Here is a 26,833-nt window from a genome sequence, read left to right as displayed (position 1 = left end):
AACAAACATTGCTGGGTACACAGTACAGGAACCCCAGTGATACTGAAAGATCTCACTGACCATGTTGTCCAGCAGCTGAGGTAGTGGCTGTTGCCCTGTACTTGGGAGGGTCTCTGATGACAGGCAAGGCAGTGCCTTGGGTGGAGGTTATAATATGTTGGGCATTTTATACCAAGCTCCTTCCCTCAATTTCAGTGGATCTACAACACAGGCATCTGGTGCTGAACTATAACCATCTCCTAAATACAAGGAACACGCTGTAAAACAGGTGCAGTCATACAGGAACCTCGGGAAATTCAGAAATGGTCAGCAGAGTAACTCCAGAACGGGTGGAATCAGCCACTTACCGACCAGTGCCCTCCAGTGGCTCCCAGAGAAACTGAAGGAACTGAAGACAAGAACCTGTTTTCAGACAGGTCAAAGACAACACAATTGTATCACTAATGGAAAGAAAGCAAATGCTGACATCTGGACACCAAACAGCTCTTTTTAAAATGCATGTTCTTGCATGGCAACCTTATATCTATCATTACATACCACCACCAGAAAAATCTACATTCCATCAAGTGAATAAAATATTAATTGCAAGCCTTGTAAAATGAGACAACAGAAACCAAATTGATTCCCAAGACAAAAATGTTTATTTGTACTAACTCTTCAAACAGGTATACATTCAACATCTCTAAACAAAATCAGTACATATGATGAGGGCAAGTTGAGTAAGTATCATTAGAATGTAATGCCTTCCTTAGCAATTGAAGTTCATAACCCAAGAATTAGTTACAAATTTATGAACCCCTTACACAGGGGTTAATGATTTCAGTAAGACTATCCCAGCACTAGGCAAAACAGAGTGTTTGCAGAGCAGGCTCATTCAATTCCAGTACCATGTCACAGTCTTTTAATGACCAGTAAATATTAGTGGGGGAAAAAATACAGAGTGCCAAGCTGAGTGCTCTCCAGCACTAAAAAGCAAATGCAAATAGTGAACTATCAATAGAAATTTAAATAAACTATTTTAGTTATTTTAGTTATTGAAACCTCAATTTTTGTCTGAAAAAAAGAATATTGTAACAGACTGGAGGAAAGAATTCCATAAAAACCTTTTCTCTGGATTTGCCTTAGAATACAAGCTTCTCTACAAAACAAGAACAATTAAGATTTGAGACTTTCAGTGGTAGAAGTAGTATTGGAATAATAAAGAAATAATTTAAAAATATATATTAATTTACCACATTTAGCTCATATAGCCCTTTATGTATCTTACAAAATGCTACTGTCCTACATACTGCATGTAAAAAAAAAAAAGTTTATATATAGAATGTATATGTACACATACAAAGCAAAAGCCACCAATTTGGTATTAAAAAAAACAAAACCAGAACAAAACAAAGCATAAGCAAACACACTGAAAGTTATGCAGTAATGAGGAGTGTATGCTCCATGTGTGCGTTAGCATAACAGTGCTTCCAACCTTAAAACATCCTCTTAAACATCTAAGCAGAGTGCTTGCTACGAGTCAGCTCAACCACTGATGTTCCCAACTGCCAAAAATGTCTGATGTCACTTAACTTACGGCCATCTCTTATGTTTAGCACTAAATCAGAAGTAAGGCAAAATAACTCTTCACATCCCTGAATATCTGAGGACATTCATGAGATCTTTCAAATATTAATTAAAAATAATACAGGAGCACACAAAGATGGTACCCCTAAGGGGAAGGGTCTTCCTGTCTACACAAAGTTGTCCCAAAGCTTCCCTATTTCAGAGTAATCCAGGTTATGTAAGTATGACAGTTATTCCCAGGCATCCTCTTTAGCAAATTTGGAAAGATAACCTGAAGTTTCAGGATGGGTGCTCATGATTCCTGGTCTAAAACCACCACTGAGAACAGTGAACACCAGTTCTGATACTGCTCAGATGTTAGGCATGGACATTCAGAGCAGATGGGCAGTCTCGTTCTATAAATTCTAATGCCTACCCTTATCTCCTAGTTGGAAGAAGGAGTCCACTCTTAATGTGCCCAGCATATATTTCACAAAAACCCCACCCCACACTTAAGTATACAAGAAAAGCAAAACAGATTTTACTTATCTATCTTCTCTTGCATCAATCTTAAAAAAAAAAATCTAAAAAGACCAACCAAACCAACCCCCCCACCCCTAAACTTCATAAAATCACAAATTTTCCAATAACAAATAAAATTAACCTCCCTGATAAAACAAAGGTTTCTGAAAAAAACCTAGTTGAGATCCCTGGGGAATAAAAGAGATGGATGCCTTGAGAAGCTTTCTGGGAGATTAGTTGTAAAGGATTTGATTCAGCACCCGTAAAAGTTTTGTCCAGTGAAAGAGTAACTCCAGAACTGGGGAGGCTGGATCAGGACTACAGCCCAGTGGACGTGCCAGTGACTGGCAGGCACAGAAATGAATGCAGTCATCGTACTGGCCACAACCCTCCTGAGGACACAAGCACGTGCTGTACCAGGGAATTCCCCTGGCACTCCTTGGAGCGCCGTGTGGAGCCCAACCCTTTGCAGCTAAGCTAAAAACACAGCAGAACAACTTGGAGCAGTGGATACCCAAGGCTGTTCTTCATCACCCAACCAACAGTAGCAGTGAAGAACAACCACAGGTAAAACAATAAAATGAACTGTAGGCTCTAGGGTTCAGAACCCCCAGGTCAACACCTCTGGCTTGCTTTGGGGAATGGGATTCTGAAGAGCCTAACACAAAGGAATAGTAAGGGAGAAATACAAAAATGCAAGGATTAAAAAACAGAAGGGGTGGCAATGATCCCCCTCTAGAATATTCCCTTTAAAACAGTGTAATTAAAAACTTTAAATTCACTTAGAAATTGGTTTCAAAGTAGCTTGACAATTTCAACAACTTTCAAAAATCAAAATATTCTTCATTGAAATATCCCTGTAGCCCCGTGAATAACTGCTACAACTTGTTTTGCATTAACATTGCTTAAATTAATATAGTCATAAGCATGCAAAATGTTAACATTTAATTGTGTATACAGAATAAAGCAAAGTTCTAACAGATTCCTAATATTTCAAGGTTACACGCTTGATTCAGCCTCTGATCAAAACCACTGGGATTCTTCCCAATGTGCCAGTGGATTTTGGACCAGGCTTTACAAGGAGACAAAAAAGCATTGTGTTTTATGGTGTAGGAGCAAACTCAAAGTACACTTTGTGTATATATAGACCAGGCATGTAGTGCAACTGTTGTATTGTGTATCTCAGAAGAGTTGCATGTCAGCCAGCAAAAGGATGATCACCAAGCCAACACCGCGTGCTGTGTCAAACCAGGCTGGGGAACCAACACCGACACCCGCTCACAGACATTCTTGTTGTTCCTGTTGCCCAAGAGCAGCTTTGAACAAAGCTTAATGACAGCTACATCCACATGAACCCAGACACCAATTCAAAAGGCAGAAAGCTGCATTAGTACAACAGCCTGATGGATTTTACATGTGCTCTGGATGATTTTGAAGGCAGGATATTATGTCTTTAACAGGTCTCCCTTCATAGCAGATTTGATACACAGCTGTGAAGAGTGGAAACCTGAGGAAAGAGGGTGGGGAAAGTGAACACAGTGTAAATTTATTCTGTAATATTTTCTTAAATGAAAAAACATAAAGGGATGAGGAGAAGGAGGGGGAAAAGGGAGAGGTGGAACAAATTATTTCTTTTCTCTATTTGTCAGGTGCAAATGCTGGGCTGAAAAGCAAGGTGTAACTACAGAACCTGCACACATCTCTGAAACGGAGTGACTGTCAGAAGCCTAGCTAGCTATAATGAAGCCTGAGACATTAATTATGTATGGCACAACCATAAAGTGATATAAAAAATAAATTTAAAACATTTTTCCTGGCTGTTCTTACAGCAGTACCCATCTGTGGTTAAAAAGGATGACTGGCACATCCGTTATGCAGTAGTTCTCAGCAATAACCTGATAATACAGAACATGACAAAAAAAAACCCAGGAAGACACTGAAGGTAAAGTTTTCAATAAGAACTGAAAATTAAACCTGGATTCTGAAATACAAAATTCCACACCTACTTTTTTCTTTTTTTTTTCAGATTGGCCACATCTCCAACATCCTCCAAATTATTCAGACTTCTCTGATAATATGAAGGTTTGTTACAGCCAAGATGCTTTAGAGAAATTTGTATTTGCTTTCTGTCCATCCCAGACAGCAACAGCCAGACAAGTTCAATTTTCATAGAAAGCCTGGTAAATTTTAGGGGTTGAACTGTTCATCAAGTTTGTAGGCCATTTCAGCATGGCTTTTTATACTGATGAATGGAAATATTTACACTGACCAATGGAAATAAAAAACAAGAGTCATTGGAGATGGTGAAATAGTTAATTTCTGAGTGATTCAGAACACAACTGGATTAGGACCTTCTCCTTAGGAAATGTGTCCCACCAGTCACTCTAAAGCTTTATCTGTAATGCCCATTTCAGTGCTGAGCAGTACTGAGCACCATGTATGATGGCCTATACATTCTGCTGTCACGTATTACATTGCAGTTGTGCTGCCATCAGCACATCACCTCGAACTAGACCAACCTGAGTTTTGTTTCTACTTGATTGGTGGAAAAAAAAATTATCACACAGCCACATAGCTGCTCTCTCAAATCCAATGCTAAACTGCTCAGATTGCAAAACCCTTATTAGGAAATCTGCAGAAAAAAAATGAACACAATGACTTCTGCATTTCTTAAAAACCTCACTTACCACTCTGTACGATGTACTGGGCTGAAGGGGGTTACATTTGCTGTTGCCATAAAAGCTCATGTGTAGGCACTAACAACATTTGCTATGACTCTGAGAGGTGGCCACAAAACAGGTGAACCTTATGAAGAGAAAGCAGGTTTCCCCCATAGCATTAGGTACAGTACTGGCAGTTACTTCTCAGTGAAGAAGCACCGCTACTACAAATCAAAACCTAAGTCCTGCTCCTTATCCCAGAGAACATCACTGTGCACAGCTCTGCCACACTTCATGTGGAGAAAGGTGTACCAAGGCTGACTGCAGGCTCAGGGCCAGCAAACTCCAAATGCATCTTAGGCCTGAGCACACCAAGAGAGCAAGGACTACAACTGTTGAAAAAAGTAATTGCACCACGAGTGTTAACAGGCATCAACCCCGCTACCAAGGCTCTTCTGAACTTTGACTTTTGCACACTTCTAGCCTTGGGAATAGTTTTGTAGGACCAGAGTATGAAATTCTACCCTTATGAGACTCTTTCCTCTTCCCTTTGAAACGATGGCTGCTCCACTGTGCATTATGTTTTAAAGCAGTAGTTTTTGAAAAACATTGTGAAAGTTACTTTCAAAAGTCTTGTTGAATGAGACCTTTTATGAAGAACTGACATATATATGTTGGCATACCAAAAGGAAATTAGCAACAGTGTTTTCATGTCTTTAATTAAAAACACCACCCAAAACAATCTATAATGCACTTAATTTGTTGTAAGATAGAACAGGATACAAAACAACCCTCAAACACAGCATCCTGTTTCACTTAGGGAATCATAAACAGTAAAGAATGAAGCCAACATTTAAATTAATTTTTTCTGCAGTCAGCTTAATAACTGTACACTGAGTTGACAGACTTAGGCCCCTTACATCCAAAGATAATACTAAACCAGTAATTATTTAATGCAAGTGATCCATTAAAACTAGACTTTAAAAATGTTTTTGAAAAAAAAAGGTAACAAGGGTTGGTCTTTTGACTGTCTGTTTGTAAATTTCTGATTTTTTCCTCTTTAACAAACACGAATAGATAAATGTATCCCTTAATCTTTTAAGGAGACAACTGTGTGTGTGTGGCTATAGGAATCATTCATGTTCTGACTCAAATACAAGTGAACCAAGCCAGGACAATCTACTTAATTTCACACCACAAAAAACCACCCTGATCTACAGAGGCATATTGGAAGTTTTAACCTACAGCAAACTGAAAGTCACATTAAGTCACATTAAGAAGGAGAACTGCAGTATCTAAGCTAGAATCCATGTGGTAGAGGCAGTCACTCTATAGAGATGATCACCAAGCTCCTCTCCTTGGAGGTAAGTATTGAATTTCCTACAATTAAATGAGACGTAGCGACTTTTCACAGTCTCTTTGGGAAGTTCTACTTCTACTTTCATGCATTTTTTTCTTTTCACATATTAAAACACATTTGCTGTGCTTCTGTGTAGTAGCAGAAGGCAACAATACACTCTGCGAACAGAAGGATATTCACAAATTTAACGTCACACTAACAGCTCTATCTACATCAACATTATTTTCAGGTTCTATTCACTTCTCTTTGATTTTAACTTCTAATTCACTGTTATTACAGTGATTTTCTTTTTGGCTATTACTTTCATGAAGATATCAAAAACAAATATGCAGAAAGAATTATGGAGATAAAAAAGGGGTATGTGAGAATTGTTTTATCTGTTCTTACTCACTTGTCTAGCATTCCTTTCTGCTTCAGGAGCTGATACACTTCTGCAGAAGTCTGTGGTCCTTGGAGTTTCTGACCATTCAACATTTCTTTCTCTAATTCTTCAATAGACTAAGCAGGAAAGTGAAAAAAAAAAAGAAAACCAAGGAGAGGTATGATAAACTTTTGAGAAGCCTGACAACATAATCTGGATGAAAAAAAAAAGTTACTGAGACTTTTTTTCTTTTTCAAAAGTAATCTTGAGTGAGCATATAGAATATTCTCCTATGTTTTTGTTTGTAAGTATTCTTAAATTTGCATCTCACATTGTCTTATCTCTCAAGCTTTTTTTTTTCAAATCACCACCGGCCCACCTTTTAATACCTCTACACTCATTCTAGCCAACAGACTCAGAAAACAAGAGGAAAGAGAAGGGTGCCCACTCAGTGGGCTACAATGACTCAGATAACTCTACAAACAAGGAGTGGCAGTACTTATAGGAACAGATTTCACCCAGAGCATTAGGTACCTTTCCAGTTCTAACGAATGCTTCTGCTACACGTCGATTCCGGCCACCGTAACACGTTGTGATGAGATCAGCAATGCCACAGCTCTCCAGGAAAGTGGCAGTAGAAACCTGTCCTTTGCAAAAAACTTTGGCAAAGGCGATCATCTCCATTAGGCCGAGGCGAATAACAGCAGCTTTGGTATTGTCACCGTAGCTAAGGCCATCACAGAAGCCAGCTCCTACTGCTACAACATTCTAATAGGAAGAGATATGGGAAACGACTCAATTACCGCTTACAGATGTCCTTAAGAACAGCAAGTACTTTACTACTGAAAAACTAGGTTGCTAGTTTGAGTTATTTTGGTTTGGGGACTTTGATGTCTACGGGATAACCTTAAAAAAATTTCAAAAAAAGGGCAAAACATTTCTAAAGACAAAAACATATCCAGGGATAAAAACATAGTTAAAGCTCTGACACAAGTTGTCCCTGAGGCTGTGGAGCTATCATTACTGACCATCTTTAAGAACAAACAGGTTGCACTACACCCAAACAAGGTTTTAGCTAGATTAAGCTACTTCTGCCCTGAGGTAGGGGTGAAGTTAGACAGCCATCTTACAGTCCCTTTATCCAGATTTTCTTAATGATTAAAGCAATAGTACAGCTAGAAAGCATTTACTGAATTCTATGATGTTATAGGTAATAAATGATAAAGCCAAACTAATAATCAAAAAATAGTTTTTATTTCATGACCGAGATTTGGTCTCCGATAGCCACAATCAAAGGGACAGCATTGAGCCGGGATCGGCGCTGGGCGAACTCTGATCAGAACTCGACCGCTTCAGATCCCTCTGTTCACAAATGTTGTCTCTGTCGGGTAAGTTTTTATACAGTTTTTTTCTGCCTGGGGCAGAGTTTCTCTTATTCTTTTCATTACTTCACATATTCATGCAGTCTCCGTGCTGGGCTGGACAGAACCGTTTTTGGGAAGCGATGAATGCTGACTGTGTTACGGGAACCTGGTATTGGAATGCGGGAACCTGGTGTTGGAATGCATGCTCCTGACGACTGTGCCTATCTTGACCATATATACTTATCGAGTATTCATCGCTGGGTGTTTCCTGGACTGGGAAAGGACCCATCTCCCCACAGCCACGTCTTTTTGTTTGTTAATTAGGTCTTTCTTTCCGCTGCCATCTGTGGTTTTGCAATTTGTGAAGCAATCTTTCCCTGGCTGCGGCTTGTGGTTTTAAAACTTTAAGAATTTTTCGTACAAGCACAACTTATTTAATGTATATTTTACATAAGCACAAATTATTCCATAACATATATTAACATATGATGGCACGCTGCGGGACCAAATTCAGCCAAGCCAATAGTACCCAGCCCTTTTAAGTACGCAGAGTTTCTATAACCATAACAGTTAATAAAGGATTCCCAAAAGGTTAATGACACAGGAAGAAGACCTCCCTTAGCAAAAATAAATGTTTGCTTTTTTTGTAGACCTGCTGACAGCCTTCTCGAAAGAATGTGCTGTTAACAATCAGCTACATGGTCATTGCTTTGGTTACAGAACACAGACATTTGATGAGACACATTTGAGTGAAGCGACTATCAAATCTATTTTCTGGTTTGGGAGTCAGAGCAGACACTAGCCATGGTTCCACTATCCCCACTAAAAAAATCCATCTAACACAACAAACCCTACCAAAACCCTCCGAAAAAAGATGGCATTCTGACATCTAGATAAAACAAACAAGGAAGTAATGAATGTTAATATCTTCCTGCATGCAACAGCAGCAGCAGCGATCTCAACACAATGCACAGGAGAACCAACATTATGACTCCTAATGTAGCACCCGATGCAGGACAAAAAATAAAATTAAAAAATCAACTTTAACTGTTGATGAAGAAAGAACAATAATCAAAAGATGTTACTGAAAACAACCACTGATTAACAGCTGGTTTGACTTTGGACTGTAAGAACCACAAACGCCAGGCAGCTGCAGAGCTGTGTGGCCAGCCATGGCTAGGTGACTGAATCACATGAGGCTAGAGGATCAGTCATTGCTTTTTGAGCAACTAGCTGACGTCTAAAGGTGACCCTAAAAATTGCAGACAGATATCCCAACATTAGAGCTGAAGCAGCGCAAGACAGTCAACTTTAAAATTTGATTGTTTAAAACATCTTGGCGTAGATTTTGGCTGTGGTGATTCAGTCAAGGTACATTTTCATCAGGCACCTCTTGCAGAGCAACCTCTAATATTTTTTCATTTGATGCCAAAGCAAGAGGAAGTCAAACAGATACGTAAGAAGTTTTCAGACAGGATAACCCATTCAAATGGATTTTACATGTAAGTGAAATCTGTAAATATTTATCACTCAGCTAAAAACACAAACGTGAACGAGCAACCTTTGAGCTTTTTCCATATACTTCTTGAACACTCCCATACTAAAGCTTCCCCTTCCCTCCAGCTTTATCTGCTTGACTTTCCACTTGGAAGCAGTCTACTTGATCATAATTTACAATACGATTTGGCCTACGGTATTTTGTTGTCTATTTGTAGCTTTTGCAGTGTTTGTCTTTGGACAACAGAAATACTCTTTTAAATAAGTCATACCAAGACTAGTTACATCTGAGGAAATGGGCTAGGGAACAAGGGGAGTTGTGAGTCCAACTCTAAAACACTGAGCTACTTGTTTGTACAATGTTCCCATTGTATGTTCTTACACAGTTTGCAAAAAATGAGGAAACAAGACAACTGGAACGCACTCCCATGCCTAGGAGACTCTTATGTCCTGGCATACATATCCCTCAAGCCACAACAATTAATTTACAAGTTCTACCATCTGGTTTTATTTAAATCCTTGAAGAATCTCTGACAACTGTCTTGTGCCTAATATACTGTAGAGAACTAATTATACCACATCGAAAATTATACCTTACTCAAAGATGAGGCACCCCTTTAAAAACAACAACAACAACAAAAAATCTCCCAAAACTCACAACTCAGTTACCCTTCAGTCCCAAACAAGAGGACTGTTTGCTGTCCCAAAGCAGACAGTTTGCTACTTGAAATCTCTGGCTGTAGACACTAAGCTGAGCTTGTTTCAGGAAGATGCACAAGGAGAACACAAACTGACACACAAGAGCCTAGTAGCATTATCACTATTGTAATCTTCTGAGAAGTACATGAGGCAGGAAGGGTGACTGACCTGGCAAAAACATCTTTCTGTATTTCATATGGTTGACTTTGAATGCTGCCACTGACAAAGACTACACCTGAAGTGTCCTGGTTTCAGTTAACTTCCTTCATAGTAGCTGGTACAGTGCTGTGGTCTGAGTTCAGTATGAGAATAATGTTGTTGATAGCACACTGGTGTTTTGGTGGTTTGCTAAGCAGTGCTTACCTTAAGAAAGGACTTTTTCGTGTCTCATGCTCTGCCAGTGAGGAGGTCAACAAGAGTCTGGGGAGGGGGCAACATAGCCAGGACAACTGATATGAACTGGCCAAAGGGATACTCAGTACCACAGAACGCCAAGCCCTGCATATAAACTGCAGGCAGTTGGCTGGGAGCCATCAATCGCTGCCTGGGGACAGGCTGGGCACTGGTCAGTGGGTGCTGAGCAACTGTAGTGAGCATCACTTGTTCGTCTTGGGTTTTCACTCTGTCCTTCATTACAATTACTATTACTACTGCTGATCTTGTTATTGTATTTTCCTTTATTTCAATTATTAAACTGTTAGTATTTCAGCCCATGAGTTTTACTTATTTTCCACTTATTCTCCTTCCCACCCTGACAGGAGGCAGGGGGTTCGTGAGTGAACAGCTGTGTAATACGTAGTTGCCAGCTGGGATTAAACCACAGCATGAAGTTACATGAACTCCTGCAGATGCAGTGGGTATGTCTTTGTGCAAGAGTAGAGAGTCCACATTTCCATGAGATTGGAAATGACTGTATTTGCACGCACACATGGGAGTCTGAGAGCCCAATAAGCAAGTGCTTACTGACAAACGTTCCACAGGTTCAAAGATACTGTCACAATAACCCCAAAAGGACTGCAACACAATGCTCCTCTTGGCCTGAGGCATTCAGAGCTCTCAAAATCACTACATGCTTAAGCAAACACACTTCCCCTATGTTGGCATAAACAACTTTTTGCATGAAAGCACACATCCTGTAACCATGATTTACAGTGTGGTTTTATATTGCATTCAGTTTTAAGCTACTAAAATACTCTGCCCTAATAGGCGAGCTGTTCTGGTATCCTGAAGCTGGTGTTAGTCCTAGTTATTCTAGAACATGAACAGGAATGGATTTAGTTTTTTTTTTCCCCTGGGATAGTGAAGCTATGCTCCAGAAAAGAAATGCTGATGCCAGGCAGTGCTCACAGTATGCGTCAGAACAAATGAGAGGATCTGTCCTTTACTTGCACACAACCTGCTGCAAACATTCAAGAAGTCACAAATGCAAGGTCAACAGATGACCAAGAAAACAAGGACAGTGTGCAGACTTTGCAGACAGATTGTTCTCCTACAGAGTCAGTCCTCAGAAGTATCCAATATCCAGTGTACAGCATGTTTGTGGAGCGCTCATGAAGACAGTTTCAGCAGCCATTTCTGAGGCAACCATTACTTCTCCACAATTAAATGGAGAGTAAGAGAACTAAGCAGAAATATTATTTCACCTTCCTTGAGGCAGTGTCACAGCTCAGCATAGCCTGCTTTCCCTTTGTTTACACATGAACTTGGAGAAACTCATTGCTTCCCCTGATGGTTGAGAAGAGGTCAAATGAAAAGACTCAAAAAATCAAAGACAGTATCAGCAGGGCTGTCAGAGAGGTTAAACTGTTTGCTTGCTCCTGGTGAACTTGAATTTCATCTCCACTTAATCTCAGGAAAAAGGAAAAAACTCTTAAAATCAACTTCTGGAGTACCTACATTGACTATTCAACAGTGACTGCCTTAAACACACTTTGCAAGTAACAATGCTGAGTTACATAACCTGGCAAACAATAAATCCTCACTATACTTCTTACTTCTTTACTTAAGGCTTAGCTGAAGCTGGAAGGTTTAGATGAGCCTGAAGCAACCTGAAAGGCAACCCCAGCTGCTGCTGCTTCTCCTTCCTACAGTAACTCACATCTGTCTTCGTACTTGGCTGCTGCCACTAGAGGGTTTTTAACTCTCCAGATCTGTGATCATCAGGCAGCTGGAGCATGGCTGTTTATCCATATCCAGAGGTTAGAGTCTCAGTCCTTCTCTCAGTCACCTCTTGCACTGCTGCACTGGGTAAGTGAGGTAAACTGGGGTAAGGTTTACCCCTGAGATTGCAGCTACCAGTATTTACATGGCCTTTCAAGGACGTGGCCAGGTTCGTACCCCAGCTCAGTCTGGCCTCACATCTGTGCTGCTTCTAACACCACCCTGGCACAGGTGGTAAGGACTCTAAGGACACCTCTCAGGTGACAACCTTAGGTCCATGCTGTTCTGCAGTATCACATCCACCAGTATCCAACAGCACCTCCATATGTGAGCATAGCTGCACATACTATTTTTAGGTGACATAACCTTTAAACATTTTCTAGGAAGGCCCATTCTTCATCTGGCAAATGGCAGGTGTACTTGTAGGTGGCCTTGAGTCATCCTGCCTGTAAAGCCAACTGGGCACCTTGAAACAACTATCCAGATTTCAACTTTATCAATTTCTGTTCTCAACCCTTAGAAAAGGTCAACAGACAAATGTGAAATGTTCATCAGTCCTCAAAAGAAAAAAAATATCCTCACAAAGAACATGCCAAGCACTTTTTGTTCCAACAGCCAGGTTACAGTAGAAAGCTGCTCCTCCTCAGTATCATCAGATTTTGCAAAGTCACTGCCACTGTCTATTCAGCCAGTCTCCAAGCTGGCACAAGACTGCTTTTTCACGGCACTGATTTCTGCACTTCACTATATCTCCACCAGCCCATTGTCACAAATCTAAATACGTAAATGAAGTGGATATTCTATAGATATCCACATACATATCCAAATATAAACAGCAATCAAGCACATGTTCTCCTATGATCACCCAGCTGCAGTACCTAATATTACAGTCTGAACTCAAATAGGCTTCCAAAACCAAATTTCAAACCTGTAATTATCATTGTAAGGGAAAGCTGTGCTCAGAGCATTCTTTGTTACTCTTCTGTATTTTTTCCCAAGCTTTAGGCAACCACCCACGCTGAAAATCTTCTCTGTTTAGAAAGGCTTGCAGAAATAAAAAGTGAGGTAGAGTACAGGCTTTTAACAGCTAGTCCATTATGCCAGTAATAACAGGAAAGTCTCCTTTTCCTAAGCTGGTATTTGCAGAAAAGTGCAGAAGCTGGAAGAATATACTGTTTTCCATAGTGTATGGTTTCTCATCCTTTAAATACCAACACAGGAATTGCTTTTACTATTTCCACATCCAAAAAGACAGTCTGGAGTGACATGTTTGCCTGTTTACCTCTGTCCTTCTTGCTGTAGTTTGCAGTGCCACTACTGACATTTCAAACTGGCACTGCTATAGAAAGAGAGTAGAGCCTCTCTTTTCACGCCAATGTCTCCATGCAACATGACACTGTCACCTTCTGAAATTGGAACTTCCTCCTTCCAGAAAGTTAAACAAAGCTAATTTTTACTGAAGTAACTTCCCAAGTTTAACAAACTGTCAACTGACTGAAGCTACACATAAGATTTTAGTCTAAAAAAAAAAGTCTACTTTTCAAATTTTTATTACAAAGACTATCAGATGAATGATAAAAAAGCAAAGCTCTGGTTGATAACCTTAGCAAACAATTCTCCTAACAGAAAATATGTACAGCTTCTAAGAAAAACCACTATTCATATCTGAGTTTTGCATTTTGCTTTGCACTATAGCAATGAAACCTTATCCATAGGTTTAATTTTAGCTTCTTTATTTTCTTTCAGAGCCAGACATGCTCCCAGTGCATTAATAAAATTTTGCAATATTTGAGAATAAAACAGCTCAGGACATTATTTACATGCTGCCACCACAAGATTTAGGATAAACTAGAAAGGGTTTTAAATGAAAAATTACTTTAAAAATACTATTTTATTAATGTTTTCTTTTAGATTAAGGCAGACTTCTATGTTTAAAGACATCACCTATACTAGAATGAGGGGTCTATGACACTTTATACCAGTTTTGCCTTTTAATTATGCAAGAAATCTACAGTACTTTTAAACCAGTTAATCTACCCTTAATTCACTTTTTGTTTGGACCTTATACTACACATTTTTTGGAAATCTCAACTCAATTAATAAAATATACTGCAATCAATATGAAATGACTAGAGCACACAGAATACAAACACCTTTTCAGAAATACAACTAGACAGTTCAGTCTGCAGGATGCATGATGAATAATGAAGCAGAAGAGAGCAATAAAGCAAGGTTACAAAAATCCCTGAAAGTCTCACCTTAGTATCTTTCCAGGTCAAGAATAACATCTATTTAAATTCTATTGCAGTTCCAAAGAAATATTGGTATCTTGCCTGACTTAGACCTTTACAGTGGAGTTTTGAGTGTCTGCTGACTACCTGCCCAGTTTGATGGGTGTGCTCATCTCTAATGCCTTCTCACAAGATTTGTCTGAACGAAAATTTCCTGGGACAGAACTCCTCTAATCAGACAAGAATTTAAGCTAGTCAGAAAACATCCTGGTGAGCAGATTTCAAAGAAAAATAAATCTGCAAAACTTTTTCAAGGGTCTATACAGAGGGATTTCTGTTCTGGTAACCTCCCACATCACCAGAGCATTTTAAAGCAATGGCTGTGGAGCTGAATTACAAGTTCCATAATCTCAAGAAATTTCTATCCATACAGTAACTCCAAAGCATGTTGCCTCAAAACACCTAATCCCATCAGTGCACAGACCCATAACCTCCTCTTTCTCAGGCCTTCTAGTATGACAGCTGTCAAGACAAAATTAAGGAAATTAATATACCAAAAAAAAAGCTATTATATCTATCCAGCTACTCTCACTAAGCAGGAATCAGAGTTCCTTATCTTATAACATCATTGCTTGGTGTGGTAGCTTTGCAAGCCAATTAATTTAGTTTACACAAAATTTCAACAGCAAAACCAAAGGCAGACAAAATAATAATTCAAAACACAAAAAATAAATAAGTAAGCCAAAGTAATTAAACCATTACACCCATCAGAAATTATTCAGGATAGCTATCAGATAATGTGAGCTACTGTACTGTTTGCTAGGGTGCCAAACAACTAATGCCTCCCTTTCACAAATGGCCTGTAAATCAAACTGAAAAAAGAGCCATCAAACAATGCTTAAGTTAGCCTTTGCTTCCTGTTGGCATCAATTTTGTTATGAAAAAAATTTTGGATGAGTAACTGTCTAAAATAACTTTTTTCTTATTCAGGTAATTTCTGTATGTGGTTATCCACACAAACCTTATGTAGTATATGTCCATAAAATATGGACACAAGTGTTCAATTGCTTCAGTCAATGAAGCATTTGTCAACAGAGAAGAAGCATTAACACCAACCTCTTTCTCCCTTTCTATTGGTGAACACACTAATGCAAAAAGAAAAAGGGAACTAAAATAGATTTAGAAATGTATTGGCCAGTTAGATGAAATCAATACTTGCTTCATGACTGTGTGTAAGCTAAGTGGAAGATGCAGAAAGAGAACCTGGCAGATGGTGAGACAGAAATCTAAAAGCCAGCTTTCAGAAAATGCTGCTCCCTCATTTTCCCTCTGGTTCTTCTGGAAATGTTATGTGGCTGTTTTACATATTATATAAAACACAATGAACATATTTTTTAATGGAAATAGCATATTTTTTTTCTACAAGGATCACTATTTAATCTGTGTATCACCTGCAGCCTGTTAATCTTACCTTCAGAGCACCACACAGCTCAACTGCATCTGCATCATCTACTACAGTTATTCGGAAGTTTGGAGTCTGCAGGAGTTCTTTGAAGAGAAGGCCATTTTCCAAGATTTTGCAACCTATTGAGAGAGAGAAAGGAAAGCTAAAAAAAAAGGAATAATTTATTTGGATGTTATTTAGCCTTTCCTGTGCAAGGCAAAATGCCTAAAAGCAGAGATAAGGTTGTTCTATCTTAATCCTAAACAGAAATCCTATTCTAAGGGACCAATCACATTGACATTGCACTTAAAAGCTCTGCACTGAGTTATTCAGGACTTTTTCACAATTTATTGTCTGCTCAGCAACAGGTTCTAAATAAAAAAATCCATTAATTCAGTGTCCATTATTGATCACTGTCTTTAAAAAGAACAGCAAATAATAAAACAGAGATGGATTAAGAATATAGTAGGAGCAATTCTACCAATTATTTCAAAGTCAGCACTCCAAAAAATACCTACTGATAAAGGTATGTCAAAGCTGCTTTATTAATCAAGCATGCTGCCCCTGAGAATTGGTTTTAAACACTAGGATGCTCTTCGACCATTCAAAATTAAGTTCAATGCAAAAGCTGTGAATGAGATGTTACAAAGCTAGCAGTGCACAAAACTCTAAAAATTAATAGTGAAAAAAACATAATATGAACTCTGTGCTATAAAGTATGAGTATGTATGAGTACCTGTATGCATATACACACACACATGCCTTTTTAGAAACTGTAAAACCCAAGACTAGGCACATCCTCATGCTGCAAAGGTGTGCAGACATCAACACAGAACTAAAACAATTTCTATTTTTTGTGGGAATGAAGTATTTTGAGAAATTAAAACAAGATACCTTAACAAAACAAACAAAAAAGTCAAACCAAAACAAACATGCATGAAAGTACTATCTTTGACAATAGCATCTGAGCTGGAGTACAGAATTTATAATTGTTTATCCATGTAAAACCATTCAGACCCAAGAAAAATCTTAAACACAGTAATAAAATGAAGCAGTTTGTTATATGAAGGGTGATAAAAAACATGCTTGTATTTCACATGGTAAGGTTATAACCCTAGTAAGAACAGGTAAAATTGTGCTCTTCTCTCTCCCTCTATTCCCAGTATTGTCCTAGTACTTTTGGAAGTATAAACATTCTAGGAAATTCAACCAACAGCTTCTGGTAACAGTCAGCTACTGTTGAAAACAGTGAAATTTGAGCTATTCAGTGTGCACCTGTGAGGACAGGTGCATGTTTTAAATATTCTTACAGCGTGGAACAGTACCTATTGTGGTTTCACAGAATTTGTCTGCTGCCACCTCATTGGCAATGTTAGCTCCCATCAGCACACTGATGTCTATTCCCATCTTCTCTCGAATAATGTCAGAGATCAGTTTGAGTCCCTCCGGGCCTTGATCTATTCCCTGCAGCCAACATTAAATGGAATTACTAAAAAGTCATTCATTAGGCACAGTAGAGATGCAAGCAGAACACAATTAGTCTTGTCCACAGGTGAGAAGTGAAACAAGGACTATTCAGACAGAGACTAAAGATGACAGGTGTATTACCACAGGCACTTCTGCTATTTTGACCTCTCCAAGATGTCTTAGAATTGTAGGAGGTAGCACCTTAAAAATTAGGACTAAACTCTAATGCTGAAACCAGTTTCAATTCCATCCTCAAAGACCTGATTTTAAGAAGTGCTGAATATTCTGCTTTGTTAGTTCAGAAATCAGGGGCTTATTACCAGTATATCCTCAATCAGTGAAGCATAACCAATTTATCAATTATGAACCAGACCTGAACTTAAATTTGAAATTGCACTGAAACTCACAAAATGGTATCAGAATAATTTGTTTTGTGAAGAGATATCTGAACTGAAATATCAGAGGCAGGTTCCCCAGTGTATAACCAACAACAGTTTAGTAGCAGAAATACAAAAGGAACAGCCATTCACAGACATGTAGAAAGCTGAACAACTGAGAATAATTTAATCTATACGGATATTTTTAATCTGTATTTATAATGCAGTCTTTACAAAGTGTGAAAAAGGGCAGAAATAGGGCCTTAGAAAAGATCACCCCACATATTAATGCTGCAGAGAAGAAGAGAGTCTGGTACTCTGAACTGCCTGAACTAGAACTCCAAATGAGATCACCTTCTTCCCATAAAACTCTTTTCTCCCAGCCTGCTAAATGCAGAATCCTTTTCAGCTTTTATTACAGGGCTATGCAGACCAGCTATTGAAATAGCCATTCTTTCCCACAATATACCACCTTTTATACAATACTTTTTTTTACTGCTGAGGATTTGATACATTTGGGAATTAGTAATTTTGAATTATGATCTATAGGCAAAAAGTGTGATCCTGTATTACTTCCATATATACATATACACACACACTTGTATGCTGCCAGTAGTGACATTTCAGGCAGGCAGGAATTTCCACAGGTTAGAGGTACTGCTCCTTAAATAACATGGTGCAATGAAGAGATGTGCAGAAATGCCTGTATAAAACCTGCCAATTAAACTAATGCTTGCATTTCTGCATTATTTTTCAATTTCTACTGCTTAATGCACAGCTCTGCTTTCTCATCTTTAATGAGCCATACAGAAACAACTTGAAAGCAAGCACACAATACATTTTTCCCTCAGAGTGCCAAAAATGTCCCCACAAAATAACTGTAAGGCCCCTCTTCCTAGCATGCAAACAATAAACAGAAAAGCATGCACACATTGGGAACAACTCCAAAAATGTAAATACCTACACAACAATTATTCATGCAAGTGAAAGGAGACCAGAAAGGCTTAGGTGCCAGATTCTGCTCCATTGTGAAACAGACGCAACTCCTGACAAAGTCAAGGTGAGCTGTTTCTTGTAGAGTTAAATCCAATACTGAATGACAGAACAAAAACCAAACGCCCCTTCCTCCCTGCAAAACCAAGGCTCCACCATGGGCATTTCCACTGGGCAGCAATGGTCTGCAGGCAGTGCAAGCCTCATCGCTTGCATCCTAACATGCTTGTCAGAGCAATCCCTGGAGGCTGTAACCAGGAAATCAAAATGAGGCTGATGTTGAGGTTGCCAGAAGAGTATTTTGAATGACTTTCAGCTAGCCTGCATCCTATGCTCACTGCTGTACTGCACTCTGTGTTTTATATGGCTCTTCTCCCCACAGCCACACAGTCACTTGGAAGGTTTTCATAGCCAAAGAGCTAATGTAAAATAACACAGATGCAAATGTTTCAATGGAAATTACTATTAACCAGCAGATAAATGTCTTTATTTCCCAGAGACTCAGTTTTATTGTCAGACGTTAGGCTCTGCATGAAGATTAGACTGTCAGAAAGAAAAAAAAAACACCAAAAAACCAAAAACAAGAAAAAGACTAAAAGATGACACACTGCTAACTTGACAGGCAATTTAGAAAGCACAGAAACAAGATGTCCCACGAATAATATTTTTCAGAGCAGAACTGCACTTTAACTATCAAACTTAACACAAGCCACTTTAACAGCATTAGCATTGAGCATGAGACCCAAAAACTATGACACTGATGAAAACACCATGTCTAAAGAATATGCAAAAGTAAAGGAAAGAATGTTGTGTTAAATCTCTACCATTTCTTCTCAAATGATACTTTTAATGATGTTACGTTATGCCTTTTCAGTTATACCTTTTCATAAAAACTGACACATCCTTTGTATTCTCCTGCAAAATATTAAGGGGCCTCACAGCATTTCTTTGGAAAGGCTGCCTATGGATGCAGTGTTGCAATGTGACTGCGGGAAGCTGCCCAGTAACCAACTCTGCACTGCATGGCAAGTGCCACAATTTCACTTCTACCACCACACTAAGCATGGACTTTTTGTTTTACTGGGGGTTTCTGTCTGTTTGCAGTTTGACTTTTTTTTTAATATAAGTATTTCTTCCCCTTCCATCTCCTCCCACCCCCCCTTTTTTTTGGTTTTTTTATTGTTTTGTTTTGTCAAATATAGCCATTAATCAATACTCCATTAGAGAACTGGTAATTAGTACTCAGAACAGCAATTCCAAAGGAATATAGGCCCAGGACCCTGACTTCACATATGCTGACATAAATGCTTGTTTAATCAAGCAATTTCATTAGTTACTCCTATCACTAGGAGAATACAAATCACATTTAGGAAATTAAAGGAGAATAAAGTTTATTTCGAGCACTTTTAACAGTGCCTTATTTTACCCTTCTATGATATGAAGAGTTTTGCTACAATTTGGAGTAAGAACACTTTGGAAGCATTTCATACCCCTCAGCAACACACCAGTTAGCACTGACAAAACAATAGATTTTGTGGGTTTCATGAGCCAAACTAAAGAGACAAGCTTGCAGTACGCAGTGATAGAGGTTTTTGTTCTTTTTTGAGCACAGATACATAAATGTATGATTTTCCAGAGATGACAGGAAACAAGGGAATGTGTGCCGAGAAAATGGCCTACAAAGCAACAACAAACCAAAATCTTCCAAACCTTGTGGGAATAGCTTATTATTTCCAGCTAAACATACAGAGGAAGAAAGCCCACCCAAAAACAATCCCAATACTAAACTAATCCACATTCTGAAATTTTTCTGCCAGCAAAACTACAAACATTCCAATGAAATGCCTCCCACATCTCTGCCCTTTCCTATTTCCTATGCTCAAACTGTCTTTGGGTTATGCTGAACAGACTCTCTTGTTGCAACATAATATCTGACATGAACAAGAGCACTATCCTCTCAATCACATGAAAATCTCTCAGCAGTTCTTGAAATTATCAACTCAGCATGTGGGATGTGCATTAACAATCAAAGCATTATGCTTGTGCTCTGCTCTTCATCTAATGATGCTTTTGGAAATAACAAATAAAACACTGGAAAACTTAGTGGTGCAACACATATCGACTCCTTTCTTCCTTTCTAAGTCTTGTGAAGAGCCTAATTTTCCTCTTCCTGCAAGCGCTGTGTAACAACCCACTAATGACCAAGACAAATTCTGATCTTACACCTAGAAAGGTTTAATGGACCAATCAAGTGAATAACACACGGAGACTTTGCATATCAAAATACCAAGTCACCTTGTCTTAGAAGATTCCATGACACATTCTCAGTCATTAATGCAGGGAATTTATTGTACCTTTATGAGAGTTATGCCGAGCGCTTTCGTGGGTACTTGTCCTGTGATTTCATCACAGACTTTATGGATGTACTGATGAGGAATGACAAAAACCAGCAAGTCTGCATCCTGTACCGCTTCACGAAGGTTCGGGATAGCAACCTGGGTAGTTATGGGAGAGAAAGGCTGCATAACTTTCCAAAATTAACACTACATACAAGTGGTATCTGATACAAGTAGAATCACAGAATCAATTAGTTTAGAAAAGACCTCTAAGATTATTGAGTTCAACCTTGGAACAAACACCACCCAGCCCACTGGACCACAGCACTGAGTGTCACACCTCTCCTGTCTCAAACACCCCCAGGGTGACTCCACCACTTCCCTGGGCACCCCATCCTAATGTTTAGTCACTCTTTCTGTGAAGAAATCTCTCTGAATGCCCAAACTGAATCTCCCCAGTTTGATCTCGAGCAGTTTGGTCTCATGCTGATTGCTACAAACTACTGCATTTTGTCACTGAAAATAAACAGTAGCACAGACTTCCCAGACCCACAGCTCCAATCCAAGGTTGAGGCCAATTTTTTTTTTAATGGGTATAGTCAAAGCTGTTAATCTTGCTCTTGTTTTCACACTTGCTTTCTTGTACAGAAATTGAAGTAACATGAAGACCAATAGTGAGAGGAAGAAAGAGTTAATTGGATTTACTTAACTGCATAATTACATAATTTTACTTGCTCAAGTTTTTGATGACATCAGTAAAATAGCATAGTCCGAAATATTATAGACCCTAGAGGTGTTAACAAAACAAATTTCTAAGTCCATTTACAGTACAAGCAATATTCCCTCTGCTCCATAACTATAATTTAGCTTTTGAGCCTTACCACATTATCTGGCAGCTTGCATCCAGGGAGATACTTTACATTTTCATGATCTGTATTTATGATATCTGTCAGTTTTCTCCCATTAATATTCTCCTCGAAGACCCACATATTCACTGTGGGAGCAAACTTCTGCAATTTTTTTACATTATTACCTATTATTTTGGCAACTGCAGAACCCCTGCACAAAAGAAAAAAAAAGAGTATTAAAAAATTATGATTTCACTGCAGAAAAAAAACCCAACTTTTTTGCGGGAATTTTTTTTTATTTGACCAGCTACCATAAAACATTTTGATCTAGTAAAATAAGTGGAAAAATACACTAGTCATTTTACATCTGCTGCTGTCTCTCAACTACAGCTAGAGTACGTTGGGCTGAAGCATTTACTGAAATATCCTTACTTATTTTGTTTTCTTATCGGCTATCTGCTGAGAGTTTAAGTTACTGTATTTCTGCAAATCAAATTAATTGTATCTTCAAAGCTGAGGTAAAAGTGACATACTAAATTTTATTAAATGTGTCATTTTCATCTTCAAGAGATGAGAAGCTTCTTTGCTAAGATGACTGACTCATAAGTTGTTGTACAATACTGATAGGCGTCGAATGCCAAGAATCTATATGTTCCAGAAGTTATAAGCTCCATGGCTGTGCAGCCAACCTCACAGAACTTAACTATTCTAACAGCATCCTCTGAAACTGCGGGCAGACAAGTCCATTACTGTTGCCCTCATACTCTCCCCAAAAACAGCATACAGTGAGATCTATATTACAGTGATCAATTTTACTTCTCAAATCTCTAAGCAATAACAGAATTAATCACAATTACAAGAGGAGGAAAAACACAATCTACCCTTTCATCATTCTATTAAACCTGTTAACCTAAGTTCCTTTCCTGGGATTGGAGGTAGCTTCATAATTACTGATAACCTACTAAGGAGACACACAAATTTTTAAGAGATGCGATAAAAATACAGAGTAATGATCTGAGGCTGGTGTGTGTGTGTGTGCAAACTGCACACTTTACTAGGAGGTAAAAACATTAACTTTTCCAGTCTAGTTATACTCACACAATCCCCTAAATTTATATTAGACATTGCTTGTAATAAACCCATAGCTGGCAACTGAACAAAGTGGGTTCATTCTGCTTCAAGAGCTTTTGATACGGCACAACTCATTGGGCTGTATTAAAGATGTGTGCTAGCACATGGCTAAGGTCACTTTCTAAGCTGCAGCAGAAAAAAAATTTAATACCCTAAGTGACCTTTTATAGTCAAACCATAAAACTGTGTGTCTTAAAAGACTGGGATTTACTTCTCTAATAGCACTTCATACACTAAAAATGCCCCTAGGTTCAGGAGGTGATACAGAAGACAATTGCAAGCCATCTCTTATCAAGCTCATCCAGCATGGTTTCTGCTGCCCTGCTGTACAGCTCACCAGCTCAGCCTCCAAATGACCTCACACTCAGCACAGCACAAGTATGTGCTCCTCAGACAGTGCTTTGAGTTCCTTGAACAAAAGCACATCTACTCCTACAGATTTATATATGAAGTTGGGATCCTGGCAAACCCACTGCCTTCTGTTTTCAACTTCACTACAAATTCTCTGTGCTTGCTGGTGATAGAGCAAGACAGAAATAACTGATTCAGCAACTCTCTGACTGGGATTTTTAGTCTGCCAGCAGAAAGTCTGGCAGTGTGTACTACTTATGTGAGACATTAATTCCATTACTATTTAACACTTAAATGCCTGTGCTGTCTTTTGTTTTTCACCCTTTGAATGTAGTATTAGGAAAAGTGAAGATTTGCCTAGTCTTAGTTTCTGAATACAAGATTCTCCTGACTGGCTTCTCTGGTACATCATTTCCCACGATGATGCAACCACTCTTAGGACCATTTCCCAGTTGGCCTGCTTTCCCCTTATCACTTTTTAACTGAAGCACAAAGCCAAAAAGCTCCTTAACTTGCCCTGATAACAGCAGCAGTGGAGGTCACAACACACAAGTGCAAATGATATAATTATCTAGCTCTACCATTGTCCCTGTAAAATGACCTCAGTTAAGCCACAGGTCCTCCCAGTTTTCTACAAGTTCTACCTGCATAAACAAATCCCTCTGTCCAGTAACTTCCCACCTCTTCCGAAATTTTACGGTTTCTGTTCAAGTTTGGCAATCGGGTTACATAAAGGCTGGTTCCAAGAAAACAGTGAGGGATAAATTGTGGCTGTGCACACCTCATTAACCTGCCCTGGAACTGTTATCAGAACAGGCTACAATACATGATCAAGGCAGTGCTTGCAGTGCTTTAAATGACTCTGGGCACCGTCCTGGAATCCCAGGGCTCCAAGGCATATTCCCAGGGTGTACTCTCTCATCACTCCAGACACCTTACTTTATGCCCTGTATTAGCAGATCCTAACAGAATCACTGATCCACCAGCTGAGCAACCCTAAAAGGGCAAGGCCAGCAGACAGCACAGCTCCTGCTCTTCCATGCTGAGCCATCTGTGCTGTCCCATGATCTTCCATCAGGTGCCAAGTGACCCCTGCCAAGTGAACTTCATTGTTAAGGTGACCTTCCTATAGCAAACCAACAAAACAAGTCTGACTGGAAGTAGTCATTCAACCAAGGTGACTGGCTTAACCCTTCTAAAGCTACTGTCCTGCCAAACTCCTTTAGGGCTTTTTTTCATCACAGATATAGGTTAAAGGGCTATGAGAAGACTTGTCTGACGGAATCACCTCACACAGAACCCCAAAATCCACTGTCTCCAAACTGCTGAGGATGCCAAACTCAGATCAACTACTTAGGACTTACAATTTAGGCACCATCTATCACACACTCTTATAGCGCAGGCTTCAAAAGTATATAATCCCCACAGATCAATGATCAGATGTTTACAAATGCTTCAATTTCTTTCCAGTTACCTGCTTTAATGCATTAAATACTATCACTTTAATTAAATATTTTAGGACCACAGGCCCCAGTTCAAAAGGCACTTACAAGGTATACAAATTTAGTCCAATTTAGTGCAATGGTTGCACATACACAGTGCCCATACACAGAATCACAGTGCTCTTTGCAGTCAGGGTTCAATGTCTGTCATCCCATGGACTTTCAGGAAGAAACCACCCACATCTCCAAGAATTACTATTTTCAATAGTTGATTACTTTGGTTTCTGCTTTACTCACATGAAAACCCCTGCCATTATATATGAAAGAAGATCTAAGTTATTTAAATACATTTATCCCCAAAAGGAAGAGAGAATGCTACTATCAGGCAACAGCTTTTTTCCTTCTCTCAGCACAGGAGACATGGGCATTTTGCCACCAACTCATGCTATTAGGCAGGAACTTTTCTTATTTATTAAACTAATCCAGTGAGGTGAAAACAAAATACATTTGCATATGGTTATTGCTAGTAGGCAATATCTACAAATCCTTTTGCTTCCGCAAGTGTTTCACAGTGAATCAAATACAAATGGAGTCAAACTTCCTGTGAAACTTTTTCTAGACTTCAACTATAGAACAACAGCCATCACACTCCCAAAAGACAAGGTCTAACTGCATCATTTCCTTGTGATATAAAGTGCATTGCACACATTTTACAAGCTGGCGCAAGGAAAGCAAAAGATGCTGCACTGAAACATCAGCTATTCCCTCAACAAGGGTATCACAAAGATCACAAAGAAAAATAAAACTTGGCAGCTGCTGGTATTTTTAACAGCAGCAAAAGCCAACTGCATGGAGTGGGCAGGGGGTGAGCAACAAGTCTAAGATCATCCTGACAAAAGACTGGCAAATTTGGTTTAATAAAACACAGTGCCTTGCTCTACAAGGAATTCTTCTGAGTTTAATGTCTTAAAAGCCAATGCTACCCGAGTAATGTGTGCTTAGCATTAGTAATTGGAAGTGACAAACTGTGAAGACCTATTTCTATAACACATTGTACTTAATTTATTCATTGTAAAGAGGGATCTGGTGTAAGAAAAAGAAGTAACTAAAGAAGACAAAGGGTTATTAACACGATACTCCTCTGGAAGAATGATGTCAAGTAGGTCTATTGCTTTCAGTGGATGAAGAAGCAAGTTTATTTAAGTCTAATTATAAACTAGAGATAGAGACAGCAATAAAACCTTGTCTCAAGCTTTCAGTGTGCCTCAATCAATTTGGAGGGAAAAGGAAAAGAAGGTATTTCAAATAACCTAGTGTCTCGCAATTTTTTTTAGAACTGACTTTGAAAATAGGCACAGAGCAGAGAAAACCCCGAACACTTCTGTAGACAAGTGAGGTTCTTAGTGGAGCTCTGCAGGCAGGGCGTAGTCGAAAAAAAAAAAAAATTAAAATGTACAGCACCTTTAATGTCTACGTCATCTGATATCGGACAAAGCGCACAACAAACACCAGGTTAAAAATATCCCAGAACAACTTCTTCGCAGGACACGCGGGTGTTTACAAGCACTGAAACCGCGCGCTCGCTTCTGCCGCTTCTTCCTCCGAGTACGTCACGGCAGCACCGAGGCAGCCGGGGGCACGACGAGCCCTCCCGCATGGAACCAGCGCGACCCAGAGCCCGCCACGGCCCGGCGACACCGAGTTCCACCGCCGGCACCGGGTGGCCTCACGGCCGCCACCCGAGGGGACCGCGGCCGCGGCGCCGGGCGGGAACCGACAGCAAGGCCCGGGCGGGCACCGCCGCCGGGAAAGCCGGGCCGCGGCGGCCGCCGAGGTGCCCGCCTCGCCAGGGCCCGCCGCACTCACCAGTTGCCCGAGCCCACGATGCAGACCTTGAGGGGGCCGGCGGAGAGCGCCATGGCAGCGCCGCCCGCGCCCCGCCACAGCGGCCGAGAGCTCCGAGAGGCGCCCGCCCCCGCTCCCGCCCCGCCGTCAGGGCATGGCCCCTCTCCCTCCGCCCCTGCGGCGTGACGGGAACTGTAGTT

The 26,833-nt window shown here is 39.7% G+C and overlaps 1 protein-coding gene across 2 annotated transcripts; it reads right to left on the bottom strand.

The window, feature by feature from the left end:
• Positions 1-618: 618 nt before the first annotated feature.
• GPD1L (glycerol-3-phosphate dehydrogenase 1 like) lies at positions 619-26,806 on the bottom strand. 2 transcript variants are annotated; one of them, XM_064415352.1, is made up of 8 exons: positions 26,655-26,806; positions 21,898-22,075; positions 21,035-21,175; positions 17,169-17,307; positions 15,871-15,983; positions 6,983-7,216; positions 6,479-6,585; positions 619-3,574 (listed from the first exon to the last, which is right to left on the bottom strand). In XM_064415352.1, the coding sequence occupies exons 1-8, from the start codon at positions 26,705-26,707 to the stop codon at positions 3,478-3,480; spliced, it is 1,062 nt and encodes a 353-aa protein (XP_064271422.1). In that variant the 5' UTR covers positions 26,708-26,806; the 3' UTR covers positions 619-3,477. The 2 variants fall into 2 exon arrangements, with proteins under 2 accessions (XP_064271422.1, XP_064271432.1); XM_064415362.1 differs by having other exon boundaries at positions 26,681-26,698.
• Between the last annotated feature and the right edge of the window lie 27 nt (positions 26,807-26,833).

This window comes from Passer domesticus, chromosome 1, assembly GCF_036417665.1.
Source record: "Passer domesticus isolate bPasDom1 chromosome 1, bPasDom1.hap1, whole genome shotgun sequence".
Taxonomy (NCBI): Eukaryota; Metazoa; Chordata; class Aves; order Passeriformes; family Passeridae; genus Passer; species Passer domesticus.
Note: the sequence above shows the minus strand (reverse complement) of the source record. Positions and strands in the feature narration are given on the sequence as shown.

What these genes read in the sequence shown, in the direction of transcription:
- GPD1L (XM_064415352.1), bottom strand. Translation starts at nt 26,707, where the DNA reads ATGGCGCTCTCCGCCGGCCCCCTCAAGGTCTGCATCGTGGGCTCGGGC. An exon ending in ATCGTGGGCTCGGGCAACTG is followed by an intron (nt 22,076 to 26,654) that starts GTGAGTGCGGCG and finishes TCTTTTGTGCAG; the next exon opens with GGGTTCTGCAGTTGCCAAAA. An exon ending in GCAAGCTGCCAGATAATGTG is followed by an intron (nt 21,176 to 21,897) that starts GTAAGGCTCAAA and finishes ATAACTACCCAG; the next exon opens with GTTGCTATCCCGAACCTTCG.